This window comes from Gallus gallus, chromosome 3 (genome assembly GCF_016699485.2).
Source record: "Gallus gallus isolate bGalGal1 chromosome 3, bGalGal1.mat.broiler.GRCg7b, whole genome shotgun sequence".
NCBI lineage: Eukaryota > Metazoa > Chordata > Aves > Galliformes > Phasianidae > Gallus > Gallus gallus.
Window position 1 is genome coordinate 5547297 of NC_052534.1, and position 19932 is coordinate 5567228.

The following is a 19932-nucleotide window of genomic DNA, read 5'->3' on the forward strand; positions in this document are numbered from 1 at the left end:
AATCAAGAGGCTCTTCTTGTTGGTGCCCCGCAGTAGAAAAAGAAGCAACAGGCACAGACTGGAACACAGGCAGTTCTGCATTGAACATGAGGAAAACCTGTGAGGTGATGGAGCCCTGGAACAGGCTGCCCAGAGCAGTGGTGGAGTCTCCTTCTCTGGAGATACTCAAAGCCCACCTGGATGCAACCTACCACAGGGAACCAGTGGGTTGGGAGTTGGACTAGATGGTCTCCAGAGGTCTATTCCAACACCTACAGTTCTGTGATTCTGTTTTTGTGCTGAAGGATAAGCGTGTCCACTTTCCTGGGTTTTTACCATTGTGGTAGCCATGAGTTGTTCTGTCTCAATCCATACTGCATTTTTAATCCCTTCCTAGGCAGGGGGATATTTTTGCTCAAGCAGTGTCGAGCTTTTAGCTATACCAAATACTACTTGGCTCCTACTTCAGGATTACTCCAGCTGCAGAGATTCATGTTTAACCCAGTTGTATTACTGTCTGCAGATGCTTGTCTATTGACTCTGATGAGATGTGTATTTCCTTGGTATTCAATCCAGCAGCTTTGCAAATCAAAATAAGATACATTTCCTTTTTCCCTAGAGAAGTAAGGGGAACATACCTCTCTTAATTATTACTTTGCTACTGGAGGTGTGCTTAAATGCATTGTGTTTTCTTCCAAAGCTGTCATTATGACTTCCTATGTTACAAGCTGTCAGGCCTGGTTTATTGGGAGATATCATGTACACTCCTGTGCTATCTCATATTGGTAGTCATGTTTTGTTACTCTTATGAAGAATGTCAAAGAAAAGATCCAGACTTATTTAGGTCCCAGATCCAGAAGACGTTTTATTTTCTGAACTCATTTTAGGTATGCACCTAAAGATAGCACTGTGCCTACACAAACTGCATGAATCACTTCCTTAGCCACAGGCACACAACGTTACAGAAAGAAATGACTTGGCTTAACATGAAGCCCTACTGGTTCACCTAGTGATAAGAATAGAGAGGCAGACAATTATCTTGAGTAAGTAATGTTGAGCTGATGAGTTGCTCCTGCTTTCCACTTTCAACTTCGAAGACAAAGCATCATCAGAAACTTTTAGGGTTGCTGCTTCTGAACCTTTCCTTGTTGGTAGGAGATGAGCTGATTTTTGAAGATACACAGTTGTATGCCTGAAGTTGTATGCCCATTTCTAATCATTACAAAGGATAATTGTAAGGAGCAAGCCGTTCAAATACTGAAGTTCTAATTTGTATTTTCTAAACCAAAAGGCATAACCTTCATCTGAGTGTGACAAATCACAAATCATTACTTTAATACTGTAAAAGAAAGCGTATGAGGAACAAAAATAAACTGTGCTCTTACATAGTCATTACTTACAGATTTATATATTCTTATTACGCAGTAGATGAAAAAGCCAATTATAGTGTACAAAGATTGGCCTTGAATAGTTTGGCTATTACAGTGTTGTTGGTTTTTCTAATAATCTGGCCTCTATCCTATCATCAGTGTACCTCACAATTAACGCGTGGAAAACGAAGTGGCAGGTGGTTCTATGCTCTACCTTCAGCTAGTTAAAAATACTCAATGATTAGACCAGGTGAAAAAAAGTCAGAACCACAAGAGGCAAGTCTTAAGAAATGAAAAGCTAAAAATGAGAACAGGTTTCTAACGGTTTTAAATTGCAAAGATTGCTGAGAAGCAGCAGCAGTGAGAGTGAAAAAAATACATATTAAATTCAGTTACTAATTTTATCTATTAAAGATCATAGTTTTAACAGCACATCAGCACATACTCTACCGTTAAATAGCTGCGCACCATAGATTGTTACGGACTTGCTAAATTTCAGATCTGATTCAAGAAAAGTTCTGTTTTCAGGACAGCATTTGCATGTAATGATTTTGATTCCAGTGGGACTACTGGACGTGATTAAAGAATGGCTTGTATTTTTTTTTTTCCCCCAAATAAATAGATTAAATAAAAAAAGAAATATTTAAGCAAAGAGAACACCGGCCTATCCACAAAATTGGCAGCTGTTCCTCTCTCTCTATTACGGGAAGTTGAAATACAGATTTGATCTGGCAGTATTGCAATGTAAGTTTACCCCTTGCTTAGGGAAGACAGTGAAACCGGTAATGGTCAGTGAGTACAATGAGAATGGATGGAATCCCCAAAAAATCAAGTTCAAGTATTGTATCATGCTTCCGATAAAGTGCAACACTTGTTTTTTTCCCCCAGTAAACCAGTTCATCCGTTTACTAGCTAATGAATAACTTGTCTTTCATTTCCTTGGTTCTTATAGATGAGACGAAACCTTCCGCTGTAGCCAGCCTATCATCAGAAGAAGCAAAGCCTAGTGAGGATAAAGGTACAGATTGTAAATTGCATTGCAAAATATCCAAACCCAAGAGGACATTTCACAAAGCCATATTTTCCTTTGTCTGGAAATTGCTAAAATCACAGTTAAATCCTACAGAAATAGGTACATGTTGGGTTTTGATTTACAAAAGACTTTGTAATGAAACTAGTTGGCACCAGCTGTTGTGCTGATGAGAGATGCCATGAATTCCAGCAATTTTCCATCTTATGGAGGTAATGCTACAGTATCATACGTGACATATCAGAAATAAGCCTGGAGCTTGGGCTCGCTGGGATTATTCACGTGTGTAAAGTTAAATGTGCGCATCTATCTCCACAGCGTTAGCTCTCCTATTCAGAGCTCTCCTGATGGGGAAAAAGAAAAAAAAACAATAGCTATAAACACATCAAGAGGAGACAGAAGGAGATGAAGTCATAATTGAGAAGGAGAAAGTAATGTTTATGTTGTGCAGGCTGTGTTGGGCACTCAGATCATTTAGTTTGTGATAAATATTTAAAAGTGTCACGGGGCCAAATGTTGGGGAGTTTAGGAAACAAGAAAGAGGGATGATCTAATTTAAATGTTTCAAGCTGAGATTTTTCTGATGGAATTGTTGGTTTACGGATAGGAACCAGTGCACAGACGTGCTGTTTTTGATACTGTTAGGATATCATGCTATTAATTGCTGTGCCGCTCTATGGGTTTTGGCATTTTTGTGTGGGTGCGTCAGGAAAAAGCCTGGGTGATTTATAAAACGTTCGCTACTGGTAATTCAAAACAGGAGTTATGCTATCTGTAATAAATACGGCCTATCAGAAAGATGGGCTAAGGAAGACTAATAGAAAATTTTAATGCGTTTCACTGAGATAACATAATTATTAACATCCATTAACTTATTTATTTTAAAAGATCTAATGTTTAATTCAGTGTCGCTGCTTGACTCTCTTCTCATTTTTCTAGATAAGTGTGACAGGGTGCAAGATCTTGCCATTTTGTTCCAAAGGAACATGCTAGAGAACCCACATACTTACCTGATTATGAGTTCAAAGCCTGGCGCAGGTTGATTTAAGTGCTCTCTCAACTGGTTGATTGATACTGCAGGGAAAAAAGCCCTCAAACCCTTGCCAGAGCACTGGCTTTTGCTATTGATATCTTCAGTTTAAGGTCATAGCAAGGCTAGTTTGAGGCAGGAATAGTAATAGGTTCAGTCCCAGCATAGCTGGTGATTACCTGTCACTCATTTTTCTTTTTTCACTGACACTTGGCCTTTTATGTATACTGTATCTATGCCATCCCCCATTGGATGGGGTTTTGATGTTTTGTAGTGTGAGGCCTGCGGTGGGTTTCTGAGTTAGGATGTTGTTTGCAGCTTCACGAAAGATCCAAAAGTTTTGCTATTGCTTTAAGTGCTTGTTCATGACTACAAAGTCAGTGCCTTCTGATAGCTTTTCGGTGACTAATCTCAATGTGTAACCACTCCAGTTTTTTGGCCCTTTGTACTTAGTTCCTCTTCTCAGGAAAGCAGCTGTCTTTGTGTTATGCCTCTCGCTTTTCCTTTAATATTCTGAGAGAATCATGTTTTCCCCTCTTCTCTTGAGAGACTGGCAGAAGAAATAGTGCCCTGCGAAATTGAAAGGGTCATTATTCTTCGATGCCTTTCTCTTCAAGGATAGGACAGAAAGCGTCTGATAGGGGAAAAGGAGTGAAACAGATCCTCCTCCATATATTTTGTTTGAAAACTCACACTAATAGACAAAAAGAACTGTTGGGAAGAAATCCTGCCTTGGGATGTGTTTGCTAATTTGCACAGTAGAGGAAGAATTTCTTCTCTGAAAGAGCATTGGCACAGGCTGCCCAGGGAGGTGGTGGGGTCACCATCCCCAGAGGTGTTTGAACAAAAAAGGGTGGATGTGGCACTGAGGGACATGAGTAGTGGGCATGGTGGGGGTGGGTTGATGGTTGACAAGGTGATCTTAATGGTCTTTTCCAGCCTTAATAATTCTACGATTCTAACCAAGATTTTTGAACATTGAGGCCATCCATCAGGCCATGGTTTGTGTTGTGTATTTTCAGATTTTCAGATTATGGATTTAGCATGAACACTGTTGTTACAAAAAACTTGCTACTTGCTTAGGAAGTGGCACTTTTACAAAATTCTGGTGTTTCTGCAAACACCTGCTGCTCCTGAAATAAATTTCAGCCTTCAAATTGTTTGCCCACTGAGTTAACGCAGCTAAAACCTGCCAGGTTCTGGAATACACTCTTTTCTGCCATTTATCCTCAACTTAATGAACTGGATGTAAAGCATTGAAGGAAATTACACTTTTCCAATTCTTTCACCTAATTACTAGGAAAAGAGATTTACGGCAAAGGAGTCCAGGTTATATTCTTTCAAAATGTATGGTTTAAAACAATCAGAACAGGAGGTTTCCAAGCTTGTTGTGGCAGTTCTGCAGCCTCTCTGATGTCAGTTCTGGTGAGTGCACTGAAATGGCTATTTCAACTCTAACCATCATCAATTAATAATTTTTCCACTCCTTTTTCACACGTATTTCTGGGATCAGAAAATAGTGAATGCACTGAAATACTTCTGTATGGTTCTAAAATGTGCTGTTGTTCAAAATGGATTCTGATACCTATCAGTCTGAACATCGTGACTCCGCATGCCAGCTACAGTGATAACGTTTCTCTGCCTTGGTTAAAATGATTTCTCTGATGACCTTGACCATAGCTCTGAATGGATATTACCAGAGGCAGATTGTCAGTAAGAGGGTTCTGCCAGTCCCACAGTGGCATGGCTCAAGACTTCTCGGTAAGATCCTTTGCACAAAATGGTAGGTTAGGTCTCATGCCAACCTGTACTCCAATTCAGGAACACATTCCCAGTTATGAAGTTCTAATATTTTATTAATCTAAGCCTTCTTTATCTTTTTTTTCTTTAAAGAAGAGAAAGGATGGGAACATAGAAATATGGCACATGATAAAATCTTCTGAACAGTGCAGGCATAATGCCTTCAGGAACTCCCATTAAAAAATAAAAATCTACAGTGGAATTACATGTCCCATATTCCTGTGAACGCATCTCTCTTCTGTTATCCATAATAGAAGAGACTCTGTCCAGAAAAAAAGTTTGTGTGGGCCCAGTTTGCGTGCGGCCTTTGAGCAGATGGAGTTTTCTGAGTGCTCTGTCCTCAGAAAAAAAAAGCAGAATAGTCATATTATAAGAAGATCAAGATGTTTGAAGTTATGCTGCAGAGGTATCTTCTTGTCTGTGCCAAGTTCCTATCTCCACTGTCTGGAAATACAGCAAAGAAATGTTGTGATTTTTACCCTTGAAAACTCACATGCATATCTATTAGCTGTTGAGGGGAGAGCTGACACCTCTCAGCAGCACCTTCGTAGCGCTTCATTACCGTGCATGAGGAATTAGGTCCTTTATGCACAGCTTACTTCAATGCCGAGATGCTCCTCTTCACATAGTAGAAGCCAGAACAGAGTGATTAAAGTCATTAATGTTTATGCAGCAGATAAAACAGATATCAGACAGGCTGCGCTCAGCCTAATATGCCTCTCCGCACAAGACTGTGCTGGGACTTCCAACTCATTTTAGATGGACTGAGTGCATGTGAGCATGTATCTCCTCAGATACCCATCCTACCCACTGCTGCTTACTGTGACTTTGTGGTGGGGCTTTTTGGCAGAAAAATGAGAGAGAGAAATGGATCGAGCGTAGATAAAGGGTGAACTCCCATTATGTAATCATGGGAAACTTTCTGTGCACAATGCACTGATTTTAATTCATTAGCACTCAATAAGCACTGAATTTTCCTATGAAGGTCAACTAAATTAAATCATATGCTAATCAATTTTAAAAATAAAGTAGCGATTAATTATTTCCAGGTGTTCACCGAATTCCGTGCTCCTGCAGGAGTGCTGTTAAAGCAAGTCACTGTATTTCTGTGTTCTCTGAAATGGAGTCAGATTCAGACAGCTGGAGGGTTTATGTTGTCAGAAGCAGTATTAGGTATATGCCTGGGCTAGAGATTAGCCCTAAAAACTTACTTTGTGCAACCCAGAAGCCTATAAAATGTAATGGCTGTGCAATTTGTGTTTGGCCAGCTGTAGTTCTCGCCTTGGAAAAATCTTGACGTCAAAGAGATGTAAATGATGGAGAAGGGATAAACTACAAGATATAGCATTTCCAATCCAGGGGAGCTGTGTAAATCATCATAAATTAGGCATTGATAAGTGGGTGAAACAGATCGACTGTAAGGCCACTGTGTTCAAAAAAAAAGGTGTTTAAAATCAGCTCTTAAGTATATATTAAGACATCTAAATGAATGACCTGATTTTCAGAAGTGCTGAGCGCTCAGCAGCTACCAATGAAATGTTTTTACTTCACCCTTGGGCTATGATTAGGCCTGGAAAATTTCAGCCTGAAAAATTTCAATTATGGGTAAGTGAAAAAGAACCTTTTTAAATAGAAGAGTTTCAACACCCCCAACTGTAGCTGTGCCTCTGCATGCCAGCTATCGAGATAACATTTTTCTCTCCCTTGATTAGAATGATATCTATGGAAACAAATAACACGAACTAAATGGTGTGGTTTGGTTTTTGTTTTCAACCACAGGTACAACCACCAGCGTCCAACCAAACACCTCTTCTCTTAACGTGCTCCAGAATGGAGGGTTTGAACTGAACATAATGCAGTTTTTTCTCTTTTAATTTCACCTGTCCATAGCATTGCGTCTTCAGACCATAAACTACTGAGGAGATATTTCTGCTCTACCATTCCCTGTACAGGCAGCCGCCACAGCTGACACTAATCTCCTTAGCTGGTTTATTTAAATCCTACTTATTTTTAAATATTAGCTGACCTGAAGCCATCCAGCTGCGCTCCCATCAGCCCGATGGGAGCACCTATTCCTCCCATCCTCCCCCTCCTACTTTCATCTGTGCGGCATCTTCTCCTGGGAAGGGTCTAATCAAGGCAGCCAGGTTTTTCTCAGCTTTTTCCTTTCCCAGTGCTCTATGCACCAGGCCCTGCCATGCAGCAGGATGCCCACGGTTATCAGACCAGCTGAGCCTGGTATTTCTCTTGTGGACAGAAGGTGAAGTCAGAGGAGATTCCTCTTCCTGCAGCTCAAAGCAGGAGCAAGTGGGAGCGACGTATGTTTGACCCCAGCTGTGGAGATGAACTGCTCCATCACCCGAACACTTGGGAAAATGTCTCTACAGATTGTTGCACCTAAAAAGGTCTGTTTTACCAAGGCTGTATAAACTTGGGCTCAAATAAATCTAATCTGTCATAAAGATAGATTAAAATGAAATCTTACTGGGTATAAAAATAACATTTTAAAGTCAAAGCTCAAGAATATCTCCCTCACTTCTTATAAATCACCATTTTATAGTACTTCATTTTAACACATTTTCCTCGGTTTATGAGGCAAAAGAATACCCTAATCATGTGGCAGCCTCCGTGCACACCATTACCTGTAATTTTAGACGCCTGCTTGATTTCTTTCACTCTGGAAATACTCCAGTCATTTTTCACAGTATCATGCTTAAAAAATAAAACGCACTGAACCCGTTTCTTTCATAATGGCCAGCTTTCTCCCTCTTTAATCTTCTTACCGCTCCCTAAAATGCGGTGATTTATCTGTGCTGTGTGCAGGACCCAGGTGTGTTGCACATTAGAAACGACTCAGTAAATAAGCCATACAGAGAGTAGCTGGGGAAGTGAATTTTAAGAGATCATTAAAACCGTTTAACATTCAGATCTTACCATTTTTCCTCTTCTGAGCATTTGCAAAATTTTCTTTGAGCAGTGTTGCTTTGTACAGTAAAAAAATACAAACTATGAATGACAAGGAAAAGCATTGGGTTTTATGCAGCATTGAGGCAAAATAGCATCTGATTATCGGCAGGAAGGGTAGGCTTGCTAGTTTATTGCAAGTTATACCATTGTCTTGGAGTTGTACTCAACATACAGTTGGTATATTGGACGGTGAGTAATAGATGTGATGAGAATCTGACCCACTTCAAGTCCAGATACGTTCTCCATTGGTTTTTAAAGGTTGAGGTTAACTCCCAGGTCCGTTTAGCCACACAACCCCACAGTGCAACTGTTTGTATACAAGGGAGGAGTGCAGAGCAGGCCGGGGCCACGTGTGCACTCCTTGTGTGGACACCACCACTGCAGCCATTGTATAAACACAGCTTTGATGAAATCAGAGAGTCACGCTTAAAACAAGCACCCCAGTACTTTATGTGCAGTCAATGGAAGTGGCTAATCTTTGATTCATTTATGTCACTAAATGTCACGTTCGTTCTGTTCATGTGTGAGCAATGATGACATTAGGAACCACGCTACAGTGTCGTGTGAGGAACACTGATTGCTTTCAGTCCTGGCTGGCAGAACGCTAACCCTTACAGCTCCAACGTGTCATTACCCAAAGCAAATGGGTGCCCAGCATCTGTTATCAAAAGAACTAAGCATACCTCATTGTGAAATCATATCCTGACTTGGATTCCCTGCTACAACTTGACAGATGAGTAGCTGTGTTAGGAGACAACTGACATTACTTTATGCTATTTAAAAATCAGAGTTAGTTCCCCAGGCATTTAGTGATGGATGAAGGCTGTGGGGATGTCCAGAGCATATGCAGACCTGGTATCATTTAGGACTATCATCCTGGCTTATGCCCAGTTCTGTATGGCTCTAAAGGGCTAAGTCAGCACAGAGGACCAGCTGTTCCAGAGGAATACCTCTACCCTACTGAAGTCTTGGAGACAGAAAGTTGTATGTGATCAGCATTAGTGGGATTCCCACCACTGCTTGCCAACTGAAATGGATGCTGTGTTCCTGTTTCATATCCAATTCGGGAGCAGCTTTTATTTACCTGCACATTTAGTTTTATGTTTTTACTCGTGTCTGGCTGAGTTTTTCTTCATAAATCTGGGTTTCTTCCTTTGCCTTGTTTTATTCTTGTAAATCCTAAAAGTAAATCCATCTTTGGGCCTCTGGGCTTGAATGTTTGATCTAGTATTAGCATTTGAAAAGAAGAAATCTTTGATACGATCTTGACCTTAAAGATTTTGAAGCTCGGAATCTACGTGCTAATGCAAGGGCCGGTCTCTGCTGCTGAGGTAGGAACAGGAGGCTCCATTTCAGCGAGGCAGCAACTCCTGCTCGTGTCCTGCTCTTTTCAGAAGCATGTTTGACAAAAAAAATAACATGGGCAAAATGAACGTTTTATATTGCCTGGAATAATTTTGAATGCCGTGCAACTTAATTGCTTTCTCGAACCCTGGAACAGTTAGACAACTGTTTAAATCCAAAATGAAAGCTTAACACAAACTTACAGCCTCCTAGGAATAAAATGCATGCAGCCAGTTGTGGGAACATCTGACGCTGTGTCCAATGGCATAGGTGGTCTCTGGCTGAGTGCAGTGTCACAGGGTGGAAGTGCAGGGAGCTCCCCATGCTGCCCAGTGAGTATAGTTTGCCATAAGCTACATGATGCTTCACGACAAACAACAGTGTGTTGGGGAGCATATATCAGTGAAGCACAGGGCTCCTTAAGCTCCATTTGTTATTATTGACCAAAGAGTGTAATTGTTCCTCTGATGCTGCGGATTGATTTTTGCATGAAATTGGAGCCATTCCTCATTCTGGGAGAAAAGGTGGCACCTGTGGACTGAGGTTAAAGGCACGGGTCTGGCAGTATGAAGTACTGTGCAATCAATGTAAGATGAGGTAGTTTTAAGGACCCTGTGGGACAGATGGTTGTGCATCCCTCCCACCCAAAGAAGGTAATATTACACTTGGCTATCACTTTTAGCTACTGGGAGGGCCCTGACTGGGGTGCTTAAGACAGAAGACTTCTGATTCTAGCTTTGTCAGCACGCTACCATTTAGAAACATTCAAATAAATGATATACGAAGATTATAGCATCTACAGTCCCATATTCAGAATTGCTACAGATGTTGACTTGCTAATTATCATGAAGACTTTGTCAAAGACATCAGGGAAGCCAGAATGTCAATGGGTTTAAAGTTTGTTTTAGACGTTGACAAATTCACTACAGATTTTTAGTGCCATTTCTATTGAAAACCAAGAGGTCCTTCAACTCATTTTTTTTTTTTTATTAAACTTGCAATTTGATGAGATTCTAATTTATTTTTGCTCTGATTCAGGCTGGTAGGGTAATCCCTTGCAACTCACAGCACAGTGGGACATCCTAGTATGAAGTCCAGCACAGCTGATAGCAGTGAGGAGCATTTTAAGTCCACAACAGGGTGAAAAAAGGTGCAGCAAGGGCAAATTTTAGCAAATTGTACATCAGTGAGATATTCTGCTTTCAAACTTGGATTTATAAACTTATTGTCATGCCATGAAAGAGGTAAGAAGCTGTGCAGGTAATTAAATATTTGCCTTGGGGGATTATTTGCAGTTAATTAAAGGCACACATTTTCAGTGCATACCTTTTCTACAGATTATTAAATTTGGATCAGATGTTAACAACCCAGCTTTCCCACTTACCCATCGGAGATTTTTCTTGGCAAGTTTCAGGAACAGAGTTTTACCAGGGCATCCTTTGGTGTGTATACATTGCAAGATTCTTTCTGCTGCATTAATAGAAAGAGATCATCTAGAAATAGAGCCATAACAAGCTTGTCATCATGTAATTTATTGTCATACACTATAGATCTTTGCACTTTATAGATCACTAAAGAGTGGCTGTTTTGTCTTAAAATGCTGTTTGACACAACAGAAATAATGTGCTGTGTTTATGAAGACCACAGACAGCATAGGGATTGGATTTATAATGTCTAATTTAAAGCTCACTATGCCACTGGTTCAGGCTTTGGCTTTGCGCAGTTCATTTTGTTGGGCTCCCCAGAAGCAAAAGGAGTTTGGGCCACAACAATGACCATGGGAGTTCTGTCATCTGGTGCAACGAGGCTGGGATTTGCACTGTGACTTAAGACTTAATGTTTGTCAGGCTTGTGGAAATCCAACCTTGAAAAGCACTGGCATTGTTCTGAAAAGAAAAGGAGTCTATTTATCAAGTAGGTGGTTCATTTTGTTTCTCATAGTGTCTTCGTGACACTCAGTTCATAGAAGTCTTGGTTGCACTTCTCATTTTCAACAACTCTTTTTTTCAGTGTGTTTTTTTTTTTCTTTTTTTTTTTTTTTTTTTCTGCAGGCCAGAAGCTACTCAGTAAGTGGACAAATTCAGAAATCAATTTGAATAATTGAGACCTATAAGAACGTGTTTACAGTGTACAAGGCTGTGGTTAAACAACTAGAAATGCTGCCTGAGTATCAGAATGCCAAGTACAAATCTTGTACCTAAGGGCTGCCAGTGTATGGGGGAAGAAATAGACTTTTCCAGCCTAAAACCACTGCAGTACATGTGTTTGTGTGTTTGCTGTTTCCTCAGACTCCCTGAATGATTCCAAAGGCACAAGGGAGAGTGACCCAGTGCATCCTATGGGGTGTGAGCAAGATCAAGCCCAAGGTAAAGTTGTCTCTCAAAGTTCTTGACAATACAGATAATAAACCAATTGGGAGCCTTGGTTCTTCCACTTACAGCCTCCACTGGGTTTCAGCCTGACTTCTGTTGCCTTAGGAAAATGCTGCCAGCTAGCAGTGTTTCTATGCCAGACTGGGCTCAGAAATTGGGCTCAGACTGCTGCAATTTCTGGCATTGCTGGCAAAGACGCACATCTCCAAATGTATGGTTCATAACCACACTGATCCAGAGTGCATAGCATCGTTGTTACTGTCTCTTTTTTTCTTTCTTTCTTTTTTTTTTTTTTTCCCCTGTCATTGTTGTTCTAAAAGCCTGTGGGATTATTCTGTTCCTTCTGATAAGCTGACTGTCAAGCACGGGTGCTTTGCAACAGCTCCTATGAGAAACAGTTTGCTGAGGCTGAGCTATGAAAGAATAAAAAAAAATAAAATTGATTCAGGATCAGTTTTGACCAGGCATTTAACATACTTAACGCTTGGAGCTTAGTAAGTGGTCTTTTCACATATAAAATAATTCTAATGTTGTTCATTTAATAGAAGAAAGCAGTATGTGGCTGAAGAGTACCATGCTGCCTGTTAGATTCGTGCTGTGCCTGCTGAACCTGCATTGCATGTGCACAGCCCTCGTGCCGATGTCATTTTCAATTTGTCACATTAACAGGACAACAGGAGGATGCTGTAGAGGAGGAGATGAAAACCGGGGCAGATTCCCAAAGCTCCTGCATGGAAATAGAAGGTACTGCATATGCGTAATGCTAGTTAATGCACGGATATTATCAGTTGCATTTAAATTCCCTTTCTTTCTCCATACCTACTAAAGCGAAACTGTGGAGCTAAATAGTCTTATGGAGTCATACAGTCATAAGATTGGAAAATACCACTAGGATCATCTATCGTATACACATCCCCAGAACCCCACCGTGCCCACTGCCCACATCCTGCAGTGCCACATCCCCATGGCTCTGGGACACCTCCAGGGACGGTGACCCCACCACTCCCTGGGCAGCTGTGCCACTGCCTCACCGCTCTCTGGGAGAAGGAATTGTTCCTAACAGCCAACCTGAACAGCCCCGGGCAGAACTTGAGGCCATCCCCTCTTGTCCTATCACTGCTACGTGGGAGCAGAGGCCAACTCCCAGCTTGCCACGACCTCCTTTCAGGTTGTTGCAGAGAGCAATGAAGTCTCCCCTGAGCCTCCTTTTCTCCAGACTAGACAGACCCAGAGCAGGGCAGTAGCTATGGATTCTCTATGAGAAAGGCTGAGATGTTAATGACTGCCACTTTTAGAAAAAGAAATGAAAACAGTGCTTCCTGTTCCTCATGACAAGCACTTGAGTCCTGTACATTTGGAGCACTGCACGCTCTGTCCCCAGTCCAACAAAACGCTTGTGTACGTGTGTCTCTGGGTTGGTGATAAGTCCTGGTAAAGGCCCATAACTGAAGTTAGGCACGTGGGGCTTTTTGTACTAAATCCCAGGAAGCTCAGCATGTTGGAGGATCAAGGCCTTGCTCTCCACTACAGCCCCCTGCATTTCTCCGAGACAGTTATTGTGTCTGTACTCCTGGGGGGAAGGATCCTTTTCCAGTGTTTTTAATGATAATCTCTCTAGTGTCTGTTAATCCTTTTATACAGTGGCAGTTCTGAAAGGCCTTAGTGTTCATCTTTTTATCAAATTTATTCAGAGCCATTGTTGAACCAAGAAGACACAACAGAACATGAGAAACCTTTGATTCCCAGCGTGGAGGAAAAAGAAAAAGAAGGAGGAAGAGGAACACAAGAAGAAGAAGGAGGTAAGTCAACTAATAAAACAGAATGAGATAGAGAATTCTGCTGGGCTCACATTCTCCTTTCTGTTGTGAGATAACATGGAAATAGCGCATAAAAGAGATTTCTTAAAAAAATAGACATTTCTTCCTTATCTTTGAGTGTTCTGTTGGTGTGTTGGACTTGCACTCACATGGGAAAATAAGTGCAAGAAAGTGCATACTCAGATTCCAAAGTGACTTTAAGCACGCTTCATTTTGTTAGCTTTCTGTATTAATGTGCCCAAGGCTGATTAAACAACCAGTTTATGTCCATTTAAGTGCTCTCTTGATCATGTTCACTAGAAGCATCGAGAGTATTTACAATAAATGGGCACAAAATGATTTGTGAGACCATTAATAGAGATGTAGCTAGTAATTAACTAAAACTAGTAATTCTAATAAGGAAACCAATATTTGGAGCAGGAGTATAAGGTCTTGCTGAAGCAGTCATTTTTTTTCTGAGGGTAAAGTATTTAAATCCTTACTAATGCTTTTGTAAAGAAACTTGGAAGTTTAATTTTCTGTGTTGGATACTCTTCTGGGAGCCCATTAATAACACACGTGTGGTTATATAAAAAAGAACACATTATGGAAGTAATTCTAATTCTAAAGTAACTGCAAGTTGATAATTATACAGTCGCCTTCTGTAAAGCATGGAGATGAATTTTACAGTTCCAAATTAAAACCCAGACATGATTTTTAGTGAAAATTCAAGTCAATACTAACACTGTTGTCCTAATTATGAACTTCTTTTTCCCAGCCACATTGACACCAACTTAATTGCAAACCCGTGTTAGTTTTATTGACACTTTTCTTCACTGCAAACTCAGGTTAATAGAACCTCTTTGTTCACGTACAGCTGAAGAGCATTGCTGCTGCTTTTTTTTATTGCCAATCCAAGCTGAGACTAATCGCGTTTCTTTATTATCAGTCATGCTAATAGTATTGGTTTTGTGTTGTATTACTGATGGTGAAAACAGAATTCATATAATGCTTACTTCAGATCCAGGTAAATGGTGTTGCTCTACTTCAATTACAAATCCAGGTTATATAATACAAGCTCACTCTGATTGCAAATACCAAAGTCATTATGTTAATTTCCTCCTAATAGAAATTATTTACATTTTATTTTATGTCTCATCAAAAGCAAGTTGGACAAAATGTACTTTCATTATTTGTGCATTTCCTTCTCTTTAATACTTTACTGTCCCCTACAGCTAGATACTGTCATTTAGTTCTCAGTGGAGAGCTTGTATTTCACCATCTGTTCTACCTAGTATTAAAATATGCAACATTAAAGAAAAGAAGGTAATGTCAGAAAAAGGTTGTTCTTGGCACTTTTCCTTTTCCTGCCCCTGATTTAAAAGGCTCAAGTGCTAAGTAAGTAAAAGGTTCTTTCCAGACACTGTGGAACGTGTTCCTATATGCGGACTCAGATATTGCTCCTGAATGAGATTTGTCTGATCCAGAGCTTACTGAATTTCGTAGAAAGACTCATTGATTTAAACTCTGTAGTAAGAGGAGATGCTGTGCTGAGTCTGTGTGCAGGGTAACATCACTTTTAGGTACCTGTATAGATATTTTCTTTGGCTTTTTCTGAGCATACTGTCTTGGGATCAGGGAAAATAAATTGATGCTTTTTCCTTTTTTTGTGAGGGAAAGGAAATTAAGACTTTTCCTTGCAAGTCCTTTTCTCTTATGGGTTTAAGAATGTGTAGGGTACCTTCAGAGCTGGTTGTGTTAGGTGCTTCCCATGCCAGTGGGCACACAGTCAGCCATGTGAGATTTGAAAGTCCACCGTGATGCAAAATGGACCTGGACAAAGAGTTGAAAAAACAGAAGATCAGCTGAAATTCAAACTGGTAAAATAATATGTATTCCCCAAGGAGGGTCTCCTCTTAATGGGAAGAGATTATGGGGCATAAACCAGAGATGTAATATGTAACGTTATTTCATGTAACCCAAGTGCTTCTGCATGAACTAATTCAGTTAAATTGTTTTCCAGCAGCATCCACAGTGCATTTGATGTACAATAAAACAGCATTTTTTTGTCTGAGAACACTTGGAAAAGAGCTAAAGTAGGACTGCAGTTCCCATTAAATAGAAATCCAGTCATAAAACTGGATCGTAAGTGTCACAGTGGTGGTTTTGATCCGTATTGGACCTATGTGCCTCACTGCATGTAGCAGCTACTGGACTATCAGCTACCTGATCTCTCTGTTCTACATCTGATATTTGCTTTTTGTGTTACCAAGCTAATCCCAGCATGAGGGGTGGCACAGAACTGCCTCTCCCCTCTCTCTGCCTCACTGGTAGCCACTGGATTAATGGGAGCCATATGTGACCCGTGCTGTCTCCAGCACTGGAGCTGTGGAAGCCACTAAATGACCAGCAAAGTTCAAAGTCCCTTTTCCAACCTGAAGCTAGATTTCTGCTTAGTTACTGGTAGGGGCTTTGAAGCTAGCTAGATTTTTTTTTTTTTTTTGTCAGTTATCCTTGAAAGGTTTGCCTTGAAAAAATGTTGGTTTCTTGATGGTTTAGAGGTGTGTGTCATTTCTCACAAGCTGTAGATACGCCTCCAATCTAATTGTGTTCATTTTAATACCAGCTGATGTGTATTGTCGGGGATTTTGATGCTTGCAGTGTCCTTTCTGTATAGCTGGTGTGGCCTCACGGCTCCATAGGATGTATTACCAGGGAGGCATGAATCCTCTTCTGGGGCGCCGGGAGCCAAAAGGACTGGAGAATCAAAGTCTTTGCAATTTCACCACTCTTTCCCATTGCCAGAAGTATGAAACAAGCCAGATTACCCTGAAGGACATAACAATGTGAAGCACTGTGTGTTTCATAAAATCCTGGTGTGGCTTTTTCCAAGATCAGTAATAAAATACAGAGTGTGCCAATTATTCCCTTTTTCCTGCTATAACTTGAAGTTAAATATTATTAGGGAGCACCTGAAAAAAAAGGCAAGCTAGGATGCCAGTTTTTTTAATATTATTTTCCAACTACTTTAATGCACCCATTCTAGTTCACAAAAGAGTAATGAAAATCTGTGTTTGTTATAACATTAGGGAATATTCTCAAATCCCTTTATTAAAAAGCAGGGTAAGTGGTGATCACTGACCTATTTGCTGACTAGGGAGGTGTACATGTTTTTAATATGCCATTTGGCTGCCCCTTTATACATATGCATAGAAATAGGCTTGTTATGTTGTAATGACCGTGCATTCAGTTTCAAACAAATCAGTTCTTCTACAGGACAGCGTACAGCATAGGTAAATATGTAGGCATTTCCTACTCTAAGCCTGCTGTCCTCTCCATCGTTTTCATTTCTGACCTCTTTCTATCTCCCTACATAAAGTCATTGGATGTGATGGCTTCTCTCACTCATCCTCTGCTGAAGTTGCTTAACTCTTTGGAGAACAGGTTTTCCATCAGAGCGCTGGAATATTAACAGAAACAGCCATTAATTTTCTGTTTACTCTTCTTCTGTGATTAGTCGAAAGTGTTTTGTCTTATTATGCTGTTTCCAACATCATTCAAACTTGACTTGGGATTTTTCTCCACCAGTTTCACCTGTCACTGTGTTCTCAGCACAAAGCACAGCTCCTGGCTTCAAGAAATAGTCTTGACAGCTTCATTCTGATCGCTGGAGGTGGTGGGCAAAAGGAAAGGGATGGAGTTATTCTGTCACTCATACATGGTTATTGTGGCACAGTGATACCTGTGCTGAACCTGTGGCTGGGTGGCAGTCTCTTTGGGAAATGAGTATGTTTGTTTTCCTCTGGACAAGTCCAGAAGTGCAGGAACAGGTTCTTGCTCAAGTCTCATCAAGGAACAAACTACTTTAATGAGCGCCCACAGAAGGGGTATTGAAGAATCCAGGGATTTAGCTTACAAGCAAGATCCAGCCTGTTCAACTGTTATTCCTCTGTAGTTGCATCGTGGCCTGTTTGAATGCCATGTTTAAAGAACTATAACAACCATCATCTTTATATACGAGCTGTGTGATGTTAAAGGAGGCTTGTGAATGGACTGGAGGGATTTATTTCTTTTAAATCATTTGCAATATATATGATTTCCTGTGATGCCAGACTTTTGGTCACTGCCTACTTACTGTAAGTACTGTAAATTCTGCCTGATTTCCATCGTAGCTGAACCCAGTTTTACTCAAGGATCTTTGTTATGAGAGCAGATGTTACTTTGTAGTTGTCGTGTCATCCATTCTTTACTTAACCGGGTTTTAAGGGCATTTATCCATCTCTACCATAGAAAAACAGATGATTTTAAAGCATAATCTTGGAGAGATTTAAATATTCCAAAGCTTTGAAAAGAGCTCTTCATTTTTTGCAGTTTCATTCTCAGGCATCTTATGACTTGTACATGTGTTGGTACAGTTGTAAATATTGTCAAAAGAATGACTTTCTCTGGTATGACATTGTAGTTAGAGAGAAACAAGGTACTTCTGGAGAAAGATCTTTCCCGACAAATCTGACATCTTTATTCTTGAGTCGTGGCAATTGTAGCTGCATTTATTTTTTAACTGAACTTCTTCTCAGTTTCAAGTGGAGATGGGTCAGACACCTTAGGAAAAAAAAGAGATTTAACAAATCTTCTGTGTACATCTTTAAAAGAGATGTATTTGTTTGCTTTTCTTCCCAAACAAAAAGAAAACATGTGGGAGCATTGTGGCTTCTGAAGAGCTAGTTCAGAGGCTCCAACTCGTTTTCATTCAATTCCTCCCCCCCAGAATAGGAGTAAAGTATCCTGATTCACATACAACATGTTTGGTCTTTGATAACAGCCCATACTGAATGGATCAGATGACATTTTATGGGCTGTTGCAGAGTAGTCTTGTCATAAATTTGGAATGTATCTTAAAAATATGCTTCCAACATGTATTGATATTTGGCAGAGAAAAATAAAGGTGCACCTCTGGGCCTTTTGCAGAGAAATGCTGGCTGTTCTGCTGTGGAAATAGAAACTTGGAAATTGGTATTTAAACTCAGATGTCCAAAGCTAAGCTAAAGAGATGGACTGTTGCGAAGAGTGTTGCTGGAATTAGCTGGAAGCACTCAGTAACCAGTTTATGACTAGAAAGCCAAAAAAGTGCCTTCATCCAAGTGCTTTTGGGTTTAAGAAGTCTCCCTTTAAAGGCCTTTATTTTCTGGAGAATTTCACAGAACTCAGGTGAACTTTGCTATTGAAATGTCACCCAAACGAGGAGCTTTGGCACCCATGTTCTGCTTGTCAGCCTCCTGTGGTCCATCTGTATTGGTCCAAGGGCAGTTCCATCCATAGCTCCAGTGAAAAGCCACAGCTACAATGCTTTCAGAATAGCAAGAAGTTTATTCAGGTTATTTTTATGCCAAGTCGATGTTGCAAAGGACAGGGAAATAAACCTTTGAGGTTGGCAAAAGCTTATTGTTGATAAGGTAGGAATGCCATGGTGTGTTGTTTTTTTTTTCAAGTTCAAAACAGCATGTTGATTTTATTGAATGCACATAAAATATTGTACATAGTTATGGGATTGGGGTAGTTTTGTTTGAAAGCCTCTGAGCAGAGGAGAAGCTGATGTGCCTGTGAATGTGTGTGAGCATTTTCTGTGCTCATGGGAAAAGGCATCCCATGGGAAGATGCAGCTTGTGGAAGAGGAGTGGTTTTTTGGTCCCAGGGCCTGTGGTTATGTTTGTGGTGGCTTTGTCAGTGCCAGACTGGGAGGTTTCTAGGCTCTCATATTGGCAAAGGTTAGGTGCACTCAGCAGGTGCTTCACTGATGCAGCCCAGAAGGCCAACTGCATCTTCGTCTGCATCAACAGAGGGGTGGCAGCAGGGAGAAAGAGGGGGTCGTTCCCTCTACTCTGCCCTCATGAGGCCCCACTGGATTGCTGTGTTCAGGCCTGGGGGAAGAGGGATGTGGAGTTGTTGGAGCAGGTCCAGAGATGGGCACGAAGATGCTCAGAGGGCTGAAGCACCTCTCCTGTGAAAAAAAGGCTGAGGAAGCTGGGTTTGTTCAGCATGGAAAGGAGAAGGCTGCTGGCAGACCTCATTGCAGCCTTCCAGGAATTGAGGGGACAGGGCCCTGGGCAGCCTGAGCTGGTGGGGGGGCAGCCAGCCCATGGCAGGGGTTGGTGCTGGGGGGACTTTAAGGTCCCTTCCAACTCAAGCCATTCTGTGATGATGGAGGACCAGCAAGCTTATCAAGAGGAGGTCTCACTTGCAGGCG

General features: G+C 40.9%; 1 protein-coding gene across 9 annotated transcripts in view; it reads left to right on the top strand.

Annotated features, from left to right (window-relative positions):
- Nucleotides 1–19932, top strand: part of MACROD2 (MACRO domain containing 2) — an 838556-nt gene that overhangs the window by 781714 nt on the left and 36910 nt on the right. For 6 of the 9 annotated variants that reach the window (XM_015283424.4, XM_025149218.3, XM_040697783.2 and 3 more), the window contains 4 exons: nucleotides 2302–2367; nucleotides 11809–11886; nucleotides 12562–12636; nucleotides 13584–13691. In XM_015283424.4, coding sequence (XP_015138910.3) covers nucleotides 2302–2367; nucleotides 11809–11886; nucleotides 12562–12636; nucleotides 13584–13691 — 327 coding nt within the window. The remainder of the gene's footprint in view (nucleotides 1–2301; nucleotides 2368–11808; nucleotides 11887–12561; nucleotides 12637–13583; nucleotides 13692–19932) is intronic. The other 3 variants (XM_015283425.4, XM_040697782.2, XM_046939365.1) reach the window with 1 other exon arrangement.